The sequence below is a fragment of the Epinephelus moara genome, chromosome 9 (assembly GCF_006386435.1).
Source record: "Epinephelus moara isolate mb chromosome 9, YSFRI_EMoa_1.0, whole genome shotgun sequence".
Lineage (NCBI taxonomy): Eukaryota > Metazoa > Chordata > Actinopteri > Perciformes > Serranidae > Epinephelus > Epinephelus moara.
Genome location: NC_065514.1, coordinates 17,328,569 through 17,340,732, shown reverse-complemented (window position 1 = coordinate 17,340,732; position 12,164 = coordinate 17,328,569). Strand labels below are relative to the sequence as shown.

Genomic DNA, 12,164 nt, shown 5'->3' with positions numbered 1-12,164 from the left:
ACTAGAGATGTACCGATACCACTTTTTCCTTCCCGATACCGATTCCGATCCCTGAACCTTAGGTATCTGCCGACACCGAGTACCGATCCGATACTAGCGTGTAAAATAAAAATGGATGGGATATGAATTGTTCTATTTCTCAACTCCTAAAACTCTATGTAAAATATTAAGAAATAAATACATAATAGTAGAATGAATGCCATAAAACTTCTTTAAAGGTTACAGTAGAATGCTTTTTAAACTCCGCTCCGTTTCCGTTTCATTTGCCTGTAGCGTGCGTATGCGTAATGACGTGAGGCATTACGTGGTATCGGATTGGTCATAGGCTGTACTCGCCGATACCCGATACCGCATCTTAAGCAGTATCGGAGGCATCTCCGACACTGGTATCGGTACAACTCTAATAGAAACTACCTGTAGCCATGAGAGAGGCTAATTTTGTCCATTTTTTCACCATCCAGTAGTCACGCTTGGGATATTACCAGGACAAAAACAGGACCTGCCAGATGGGTGACAGGAAATATTTAATCAAAAAGGCATGTGAACGGCTGAACGAGTCAAATTACACATTCACAATGTGTTAAAACTAGATAAACAAGTTCTTTTTAATCACATGAACTCACTTGAAGATCAACACAGGCAACTGAATTGAAGGAAATAGCCTGTTAGCTAAGCTAGCACAGTGTCATACTGTCTCTCCGAAATCTAGCGCAAAAGTTACATTTTTTTAACGTACTCGCAGCAAAGTCCGGTCCGAAATATTACGGAGGGGAGGAGTTTCGCAGGTACATCGGATATCACGGAGATTCCCATAGGAATGAATGGACTTCCACTTGCCTCGTCTCTATATATATATGTAAATGGAAATGAGGAGTCAGTGTGCAAAGGCCTTTAGCCTACCTAAATTGTCCCTTTTGCCCGTCTCTGAACGTATTGTTTTTCAGTTTTTAAATATATAAATATGGCATGAAATGTTTAGGAAGTTCAATTTTTTTATGTTGTTATGCTCTCTTATTGATTAAAACAAATCTAGGGGGGCCCACAGAGACCAGGGGGCCCTAAGCAGCTGCTCATACAGCTTAATGTGTAGGGCCGGCCCTGTTCCTAAGTATCACATACTCAACCTTGTGTGTTCAAACAATTGGAGAAAACTGGTTTGTAGTTAAAACAATAATAAAAAAAAAACCTCTATCTGAACCATTGCAGACAATGGCTACAGAATAATTTTTGCACCAACACATTCTGTTTTTCTCATATGCATTTGGTAGATCTTCATTACTCATTGTTGTAGCTCTTAATTTTAAAAATGTATAACAAACACCTTAAATTATATCACTTAAAAAAAGACTCACTAAAAAGCACTAGCTTTGCAAAAGAAGAAAATAATTATTTTCCTATTTAATCTTGTACGCTGTAAGGATGAATCTGATTGTTCACAAAGCACTATATCAACTGTTTTTAAAGCTCTCTATTGATTGTAATAAATGGGAGCCTACGTAAAGACGGCTCAAGATAAGACTAAAACATAAAATCGCGTCAAACAAGTGGGTCTATGAGCGTGCAAATATTCATAGATAGCTTATAGAGTGTTTGCATTGGGAACGTAAACACATGCATTCAATGAAGTAAACATTTTTTCACTCCCCTTTTACATTTTTGGGAAAACTGTACAGATTCTTCACTCTGAAATATGTTACAAAACTGGGCACTGCTACTCTGAAGCAGAGTGAACCAGACAATCATTGTCAAGAAGCCTGTTCTACTAAAGAGAGAGAAATGTCCCCACAAACCGTCGCCGTCCGTCGCCTGTTCCCACGCCCTGTGTACCTGAAAGAATTGTCAAGTAAAGACAAGGAGAAACACAAGTGGCTAGACTACGATAAAACACAAAACTGTACAGTTGAAGCCTGAGACAAAAGCATGCTAAGACTATAAATGCATGCAGGATAAGAGGGGGAGAGTGGGTTGGGCAATAACAGCTGACGACAGGCTTGAGGTTCAGGAGGATCCTCTCATGGAGGGTTCCCATGGGACAGTCCCACAACCCCAAACTGAGCCTTTTAAGAGGAGAGAACAAAATAAGATTTAAAACTGTTGTTCTTAGATCCTTCATTTCTTTTTTTCCCAGCGTCCACCACACTCGTCCACACTCCCGGGAAATGTACACAGGTGTAGGCTGCCAGTATAAAACTGTGAGTAAAGGGGCGTTGTGCTGTGTGGTTGCAAGCAGGCAGATACCAGCATGCATAATGAACCCTCTGCATCAGGAAAGAGCCTCGTCCTCTCCCACGTAGGGCAGTTCCATACTCCTCATGCTATCACCGCTCTCCTGTTTCCTGAGTAACACAGCAGAAACACAGCGTTAAATACTGCTGCTGTGGGCCTGCTGTCAAACCTATATCACTGAGCGGAGAAAGGAATAAGATGCTGCTAAGCTATGTTTAGGAACTGAAACCAACCATTTAATTGTTACATAACGCCAGGCAGCGAGCACTAAGGAAACGCTGTTAAGCAAGTTTACATCCACAAGGGTAGAGACAAGAAAATAAATAAAGGGAAAAATCATTAATGTTGAGGAGAAACACAAAGAGCTATTAATTAACAGGTCCTTTGATTAGTGTGGAGAGTGATTCGTGCAAAGGAAAGTAAAAGCTTAAATGAGTGAATGCTACTTAAAGCACTACGATTGCTTATGTGTCAGACAGGCATTGATTCAACTGTATTTTGGTAAATTTTGAAGTTTTATAAGTGTGGAACTATTACATTTAGCTGCATTACACATTGACACTTTATTATACAATGTCAATCAATACAATACCAACTGCAGCCTGAAGTATTACTGCAAAGCTGTATCAACACCTCTGTGACACAGTGTCAACTAAAAATGGATTAAAATAGATTGTGCTGGTGTTAAAGGAATAATTAATGCTGTATATCAGAATGATTAATCCTGTATATCAATTACTCCGGCGTTCGGATAATTTGTGAAGAAACTTTGTTTTTCTCACATGCCTCCGGTGAATGATGAATCCAAAACTTTTGACAAACTTAAGTCAGAGGCGCCAGCATTTATTTACAGCAAAATTATATCTAAGTATTTGTTTAAAAACTGTCACACAACTCATGCAGTGTAATTCAAGTCTTATTTATCCAGCCATATGCTCAATACTTCCCAAACAGACAGCCAACGGGCAACTGAACGTAAAGTGAAACCTTACTTCAAAGCCAGACTCCATTGACAAAACCATTAATTTTACCTCGCTGAACACAGGAGCTGCTGGTCTACCACTGCCTTGATTGGTTAGTTTTTTTATTTGTGTTATTGTGTGACTTTGGTATTTAAAGAGTTAATTTGGTTTTGCCTAAGTTTTAACAATAACACACACAAAAAAACTGCCAATCGAGGCAATGGCAGACCAGCAGCTCCTGTGTTCAGTGAGGTAGAATTACTGTTTTTGTCAACGGAGTCTGGCTTTGAAGAGAGGCTTCACCTTCTGTTCAGTTGCCCATCGGCTGTCTGTTTGAGAAGTACTGAGCGTACGACTGGATAAATGAGACGTGGATTACACTGCTCAAGTTGTGTGACAGCTGGAAACAGATGTTTTTAGTTTTGCTCTTGTTAAACGTGGCCCCCTATGACTTCAGTTCATCAAGAATTTTCTTTGTTCACCACAGACGTGAGAAAAACAAAGATTACTTAATGATAAAGCGTAACACAGGGTGAGTAACTGATATACAAATTGTCATTTGGGGGTTGATGTATTCCTTTAATAACCTTTTTTCCATTCCTTTAATATTGTATTTATCCACAGCTCTGGTCACAATTATTGCTATCATTTGTTATATGGTGAAGTGGGATTTTCTACACTACACACCACATGCTTCACCAAAATCATCTTGAAGATACTACAGACTCGACAGCACAGCACAACATTCCCAAACATGGCTTGTCCAAACACCCCTAAACTAGCACAGGCTAGTTTAAAAACTCAATGCACAAGAGTATTTGACCATTAAAGCCATATTGAGAAAGAATTACAGCTGCTTATATCATGCCAGGGGTCTTAAAGTACACTATATAGCACTTAAACAGCACTACAGCAGGCAGGAGTTGTCCTAAAGTTATTTACCTTCTCTGGTTACAATGAATGTAGCAGTATCTCACATTGCCTGCTCTGCCTTTCCTGCAGGGCAGGTGAGGGAGAAGAGACATAATAACAGGATACTTGACAAACATTAGCTGGCTATACTATAAGACTATAAGAGGACCCAGCAGCTCTGAGTGAGAATATGGTAGAGACAGCACACTGCTACGAGCACTTATGATTCTAAAAACTACCGCAAAACCTTTGCTTGAGACAGAGTTTACAGTCTGTAGTGTGTGTGTGTGTGTGTGTAAACAATCCTTACGTGAGCATTTGCCCTGGAGCACACAAATTGCTGCGGTCTTCTTTACGGGCCCAATCGAAGGGGTTCCCAAAGGAGCGCTTCCTCAGCATAGTTCGCACCAGGATCTGAAATATAATAAAGAACATTGATACACAAATGATACTGGTGGAAAAAAGCAATATAGTATAGTATCATGATATTTTGTGCTGCAATTTTGTATTGATACACCAAGTAGGGGTGGGTGATATGGCCCTAAAATAATATCACAATATTTCAGGGTATTTTTGCAATAAAGATATTCCTGATGATATGACAAATTAGTAAAAAAAAACTCCTGTGTGCATACAGCGAGAGAGGAGCAGGGAGAGATGCTGTGCTGCTGCCAGAGGAGCCGCTGAATGAGTTCCCTCTGAGCAGTAACTCACTAAAAGAGTCTGAGAAGTCCGGGGCTGTTCATAAAACACTCAGGACGCCACTGTTTATTCCACACTACTGAAGCTGCTCCTCTTTTTGGAACCACCGTGGAGTCGGTAATAATTTCGCTTTCAGCCATGCTTGTTGTCACCGTGGGTAACGATATGACATCAATATGACAACAAGTCCAAATACCGCGAGTATCCGGATATTAATTTTTCATATGATATTAAGAATTATACCAGTATTATCATGAACGAGATGATATGGCACACCCCTAACACCAAGCACCCTTTTTTTTATATATTAATTATTAATATTGTAAATACAAATTAAACTAGCGGTAGCCTACTAAAAAGAAAAAATTAATGCTTTTCCAGTCTATTAAATATATTTTGCTGCAATAACAATGATGGAAGTGAGATGAACAGACTAACAACTTGAACTTATGAGTTAAAAACAGATGTTGACAATTTTGACGACATAATTTGCAGTTGAAAAAAAGGTGTTTGAAAAAATGTTTAACATCACAATCTTGTTTCGTGACTACATCTAGTGATAATACCACATCGTGGGGCCTCTGTTGAGTCACACCCCTAATACACAGATCCAAAAATTATGCTCAGAAATGTAGAGAAAAAGAGAAGATTCACTTTCATTATAAACAACTTTAATTCTAAAAAATGTCCTGTTGTTTTTGGGTTGTGGGGTTATGGTAACATCAACACACGTTATAAACATCATACATAACCAACAGATCTTCTAAATCATTGTGTGTAAACTGCAGTCTAATACAGAAAGGTAAGGTACACCAGGGGTTGCGGTGAGGTGGTGATCACTGGCAGTGGACTTGAAAGTAGGAAATATATGGAGCCAGAGTGTGCGAAACTACTTAGATGCTATATGCTCTGTAACAGACAGCACTCATCTTGAAATCATAGGACGTGCATTGGTGTATAATGCACCTGCACAGCAGAGATAGTTGTGACGTGACAGTGAACTGCAGCACAACAACAGATGTGACAAATTTCTACATTTTAATTTTGTTCAGGTGGCGGCGCTCATGACTAATGTCGTGTTCGTCTCTTTAACGTAAGCATTTAACTGCTCGTTAAAGAAGCTCAGACAAAAAAGCTCTGGAATGCTTCAAATTCATCCCAAGTGTTCATGTCTTTCACAACATGTGGTATGAACCAACGTAACAAATGACAATAAACTGAGAGGACCAAGTGAGTCATACGTCTGTTTGGCACAAGAGGGGCGGTATGAAAGGGCAATCAAGTAGGTGGTACTGATGCAGTGGGGGTGGTGTGATATGACTGAAATATGGTTCAAAAAATAATAATATACTTCACACGAATGCAAATGTACAAAGAATTAGCAATTATTTTGCTCCTGAGTGGCGTTCATCCTCAGTTATGTTTTAATAGGTGACATGTGGCAGTTTGCATGCGTCTCTCGGGGTAGCTACGCTGAAAACAAATTGTACCCATTAGTGATGTTTGATTTAATGACACCAGCCTCAAAAACAAATTAGACCTGACATGACTGTGCTGTTCATTAAGTTGAGTTTTTCTGAGACAAAAACAAGTTCATAAACTCACCACTGTAGCCAGGCTGGGGATGTGCTTCACAGAGTTCTCCACCTCCTCCTCCGTCACCTCAATCAGCATGCAACAGTTGTCATCCTCTGGAGGAAGAGGCTCAGCACCATGCCTTGTTACCCATGGGTGCACCTGGATGCAAACACGTGGAGTGGATCATGTTATAGTATGCAGGACACAGGTTGCAATCTGTTGACACACACATTACTGACTGACTTCTGTGAATGTTGTGTTTAGACAGACTGGTACAGAACATTATCCAGATCTGAAGCTGACAAACAGCATTTTAACAATTGTTTTTTCCACCAACCACAAAGGGTTTTTACTGCACCGCAATCATTAGTGGAACAGCTTCATGTGCAGATCAAAGAATGACTTCCTGTAAGATGCACTGGCGTCTCCCCTCATTTAAACCCATTTACACAGACAATTCATCTCTTTCTGAGGTTCTGAGTCTGGTTGTGTGCTGCACTCTATTTAAGAGAGCTTTGATTGAGCCCATAAAATAAGGCCAGACCCTACATGAACCTGCATAGTTTCTGTCCAAGCCTGACTTGCACCTGAACCATAGCAGCCATTTTGGGCCTGAGCCTGAATAAAAACCCGAATTTCCACTGTAAAAAAATATAGGTTATATATATAAACATTTATTACAAGCTAAGGGCTGACATGTGTCCTCGCACCACCTCTCCTTCTCCTCCTCCTTCTGTTATTTCAAGAGTCTGTCTTCAGCTCTGTCTTGCGCACGACAGGTTTGACAGAGCAGGCTGCGCCCCTTGGTCTGTCTCCGTCTTCCAGTGTGCATGTTGTGCACAACGGTCCACGGCGATGTGATGTGCAGATGATGATTAGCACTCTCCGCTTCATGTCATGCACTCTCCCATTGCTGGGGAGGCAGAGGCCAGCACTGCCAACTTAAGTCGCCTTGCAGCCTCACTCTCACCTTCTCTCGTTTTCCCTCCAGTTCAATGCAATTCCTGCCATTTTACACATGAGGGCTGCCAGTTTCACGTGTTTCTTGTGCAGTGCACTTGAGTTTGTGGACAGTATGTGAGCACTCCTTAATTCTAATGTTTCGTCACTTTAAATCTAATTCTAAATCTTGAGATTGCCATTAATTTTGATGGATGCACACCCGATACAGTCAACACTGGGAAACTGGTGCCAACTCAGCCCGATTCAAGCCCAACAGAACTTTGAGAAATAACAGGCTAGCTGCCCTGAAGTTGGCAAGTTGTGTCGCACTGGGTTCACACTGTATGCAGAAGGACTGTGAAGCATGCCGATTTTCTGTGGAGTGCTGCCTGCTTGCTTTCTGCGCCTATGGTAAGTGATTGGGCTGTTCACACTGGACACAGCGCGGCACCAAGCACCAAGTCCGGCTCACAATCTGCAGTGATAGTTTCGGCACCTGGTCTATTTTTTCTGTGAGCCACTAGCCAGTCTGGCAAGAAAACACACTGAAAATGTATTGTAAATGATATAAAGTGTATTCCACATATTTGTCAGTTGGGTTGAAACAGAGTGAGAGAGACGAGCATAGCCACACACACTCGCACACAGACACACACATATATACAAGCAGACGGAGACAGAGCTCTACATGTGATTTAAACAGAGCAGAGAGCAGAATCGACCAGCTACTGGTGTGAGCTGCTGACGCGTGGCTGCACGACAGTTAACAAATCAGGGCACTGCCGTGTCCAGTGTGAACCCGGCGTTAGGGTTCAGGCGGAAAATCAATGCTCTACCACATAATATCAAATGTGCTAAAATGCAAAGTATAAAACCAGCATCTTCACTGAAAGAGTGTTTACCTTAATCTGTGGGATTGATATCCTGGTTTCTGGATTCTTGTCCAGCATTTTCAGCAACAAATCTTTGAGATCGTCTGAGATGTCAGCACTGTTGAGACAGCTACAGTTTAGAGTTACATTTTAAATCACATTTTACAAAGTAAAAGATGACGTAAAACAGCTGTTTAATCATATGAACCACAACTGGGCAGTGATAGCCTTTTAACAGAGCAGAACTGACCGGTCAGGTAACTCCACAGGCTGTGTCTTGATTTTCTGATGAAGACTAAGGATGCGCTCGTCCATGAATGGACACTGTGAATCAAACAAAGGTCTTGATTTCAATGGAAAACCAGCAGATTGGCATTTGGAAAAAACTCGACAGTATTTACGCTGTGTCTATTTTTGTCACAGAACACACTCACCACTCCAAAGACGAAGCAGTAAAGTGTCACTCCCATGGCCCAAACATCCAACGCCTGCATGATAGAGAGATATAACAAAGATGTTCAGAAATTGTTCCTTCAGTTGAAATCCAACCAAAAAGTATTCAGTCCCCAAAAAATTATGACTACTAGGACAGTAAACTCTATCTGAATACTATTAAATTAGAATCCAAAACACAAGGCTTCATGCATTTCTGTACATCACCACCAGAGGGCACTAGTTAGCCAGCTGTTACTTCACCTTCCCAGAGAAGTTCTTTCTGGTCTCCGAGAGCGCTTCAGGTGCCAGGAAAGCAGGTGTTCCCACCGTGCTGGTCAGAAGGGCATCGGCCCCCTCAAACTGGTTACTGACTCCGAAGTCTGCGATCTTGATGTGTCCATCTTCTCCCACCAGCAGGTTGGACGGTTTAACGTCTCTGTGGATGATCCTCTGGTAATGTACTGTTAATAGAGAAATTAATTTAACAAATGTATTACAGCAACAAGATCCCACCTGATAAATTCTGCCTACGTTAAGAGATGATGAATATTCTCTTACAGAGCATCCAGGTCGGAGAGGTCTTAAAATAACACTTTCACTGTCTCAGTATTTTAATTTCAAATTGTAATCAAATCAGATGTTGGCTTGATGGAATAAATTAAAGATGGCTTAGAGCCATGTGGAGCATCTCCGACACTCTGGCAGTGCACTGAGGCAGGAGGGTAGATAAACACTTCAGCCATAACAGCCATCAAAAAAAAATTTTCTAACCTACCCACCGAGCCTTGTTCAGTTACGATAACTTATAATGAGAGAGAATTAAGGTCTTGACAGTTTCAGTGTCTCTGGTGCAGAGCCCTCCCTCTCCTTTGCTCAGCTCTAGTCTCCTAGACGACACTTCTTGAGAAACCTCTTCTCCTGTGCTGAAATACATTAAGAGCCACCGAGGTGATGTGAAATGAGCCTTGTGGGTGGCTAGACTCAAGAACAGCACAGGCGAAGGGCTTGTGTAAATGGCATGGAGGAACTGTAGCATGAGGGCAGATGTAGATATAAAAGAGCTTCATCTTGATGCCATGATTAGATTTCTAATTTAGATATTAACAACTCTGTATATAATTAACTTTATATCTATAGGGAAAACAGATCAAAAACAACAACTTGGTGGAGTACTGGTTTGTTAGTGCTGCTTGATCTAGTGTCTACTTTATACTTTAAGTTAGTATTCTGCTTCATCACTTCACGGATGAACGGAGCCGTCTGCTATGCCCACTGTTATTTGGTCCACCACAGCTTCGGCAGTTTAAAGTCCTCCAGAAATAATGGCTTTAGATTCGAAGAAAACTTTTGCATGTCCAGAGCATCAGTCATATATTTGAGTGAGCTCCTTTGTCCTTAAATGAAAGTGGAATCAACACGGATGAGTCCTCCAGTAGGTGTTTTGAAAAGGGTAAAGGGGTAGGTAGAAGGGGAGACTGCGGTGGACCATTTAGTTGTGTTTTGTGTTCTTTTGTGGATGGAAATATTTTGTCAAATGATGGTTGTTTGGATAGAATTTCCCAAACAGAGGGGAGCAATATCTGTTTTCAAAAATCCATCCAACCATCCATTTTCATCCACTTATCCAGGGCCAGGTTGCGGAGCAGCCAGCCGAGCAAAGCACCCCAGACGTCCCTCTCCCCAGCAACACCTTCAAGCTCCTCCTGGCAGACCCCAAGGTGTTCCCAGGCCAGATGAGATATGTATCCCTCCAGCGTGTTCTGGGTCTACCCTGGGGCCTCCTACTAGTGGGACGTGCCCGAAACACCTCCAGTGGGAGGCGCCCAGGAGGCATCCTGATCAGATGCCCGAACCACCTCATCTGACACCTTTCGGAGCAGCAGCTCTACTCCGGATGTCCGAGCTCCTTACCCTATCTCTAAGGCTGAGCCAAGCCCCCCCACGGAGGAAACTCATTTCGGCAGCTTGTATCCGTGATCTCATTCTTTCTGTCACTACCCAGAACTCATGACCAAAGGTGAGGGTTGGGACATAGATGGACAAGTCGAAAGCTTCGCCTTCTGGCTCAGCACGACAGTCTGTTTGATTTCGAGGAGTTAATTATCTGTACTGGTAAAAAAAAATTAGTGTCTGTCTGATAATAATAATGTACCAGGCATAGCGCAAGACATTTTCAAAATCTAATTTTGACAACTTGGAAAGTATTAAGTTTCCTGCAAGTCAAGAAGAAGAATCTACATTAAACAGCAGCTGGATCAGTATTATGTATATCAGCTTTATATCAAAGTATATCTGGATGTGTAACAAACCATCTGAATGGGACAGATACACAACCCTAATCACTTCCATTCTTAATGCTCTAAAAGGCATTACCACAGACTGAGTGGAAAAAAGAGGTTTGGAAGACTCACAGTACTCGATTCCCCTGAGCAGATCTCGGAAGTAAAAGCGTGACTGGTCCTCGCTGAAAGGTTTATCTGTCGGCACCTCCATCACAGCCCTGAATGCATAAACACACAAACACAATTAGCAATCATTACTAATGAGATTGGGCTCATTCCAGCGACACAATCATTACCATGAAAGAGGCTTTAGCTTACCCTTGCTTGACCAGCTCGAACACTGTGACAGAAACACAGATGAGGTTAGAGATGAAAACGTTTCAGTGGCAAAGATGCAAACAAACTAAAAACAAGATCTTTTAAGATGAATCTCAAATAACTTTCTTTTATGCTTCCTTGATGCATCACTGTATGACTTTAATATGTGTGTGTCTGTGTGTGTATGTGTTGTTCTGGTGGCTGACTGTCTGGCCACAACGTACCCATGTACAGATGGTCCTCGCTGGGGTCATCCAAAACCTGGCACCAAATCACAGAGAGATGGAAATGAGTGCGAACACACACAAACACACACACAATAGATCATCTTTTGTATGCAGTTAAAAATACACACACACAGTCTTGTTGTATTTGAGCCCCTTTTAAAAGCTGGAAGGTTTCAGTCATTGCTACTCTCAACCTTTGTTTTGCTTATTCTCTGTTATGATGTGTTGAAATGAGTGAAAAGGAAACAATGCAATTTGAAATAATGGAGATTGATATTTTGATCCTTATTTTTTCTTCCTCCTGTGACACTGAGGCTTTTTACAATATTGTTCCATTAGCGTGGTGGCGTCATACCTTTGTTGCTCTTTAGAGAGAAGAGGTGCAGACAAATGACTTCGCTCTGACTGATTTACTATAAATGGTTTGAGCTCAAGTAGGCCTGATTGTGTTTCTCACTCGAATATCGTTTTCAGATGTATTTTTTTTACCTTAAAGGGATAGTGCACCCATAAATGAAAATTCAGCCATTATCTACTCACCCATATGCCGACGGAGGCCCTCTGACTGTTTCTCTGTGCTCTGCGTTGACACGTGAACGCGGAGCACAGAGAAGCAGTCAGAGCTACAGGCTACAGTGAGGCTAAAAACAGAGTTCATATGACGTTTTTCGAAACAACTTTTTATGTCGCGGCTGCAGCACACTTGGA

General features: G+C 41.6%; 1 protein-coding gene across 1 annotated transcript in view; it reads right to left on the bottom strand.

Annotated features, from left to right (window-relative positions):
- Positions 1-6: 6 nt before the first annotated feature.
- Positions 7-12,164, bottom strand: part of LOC126395901 (calcium/calmodulin-dependent protein kinase kinase 2) — a 31,082-nt gene continuing 18,924 nt past the window's right edge. Inside the window, exons 8-17 of the mRNA XM_050053682.1 lie at positions 11,454-11,490; positions 11,230-11,251; positions 11,041-11,129; positions 8,891-9,090; positions 8,629-8,682; positions 8,445-8,518; positions 8,225-8,312; positions 6,408-6,539; positions 4,411-4,514; positions 7-2,336 (exon numbers count right to left, since the gene is read on the bottom strand). Coding sequence (XP_049909639.1) covers positions 2,264-2,336; positions 4,411-4,514; positions 6,408-6,539; positions 8,225-8,312; positions 8,445-8,518; positions 8,629-8,682; positions 8,891-9,090; positions 11,041-11,129; positions 11,230-11,251; positions 11,454-11,490 — 873 coding nt within the window. The 3' untranslated portion in view covers positions 7-2,263. The remainder of the gene's footprint in view (positions 2,337-4,410; positions 4,515-6,407; positions 6,540-8,224; positions 8,313-8,444; positions 8,519-8,628; positions 8,683-8,890; positions 9,091-11,040; positions 11,130-11,229; positions 11,252-11,453; positions 11,491-12,164) is intronic.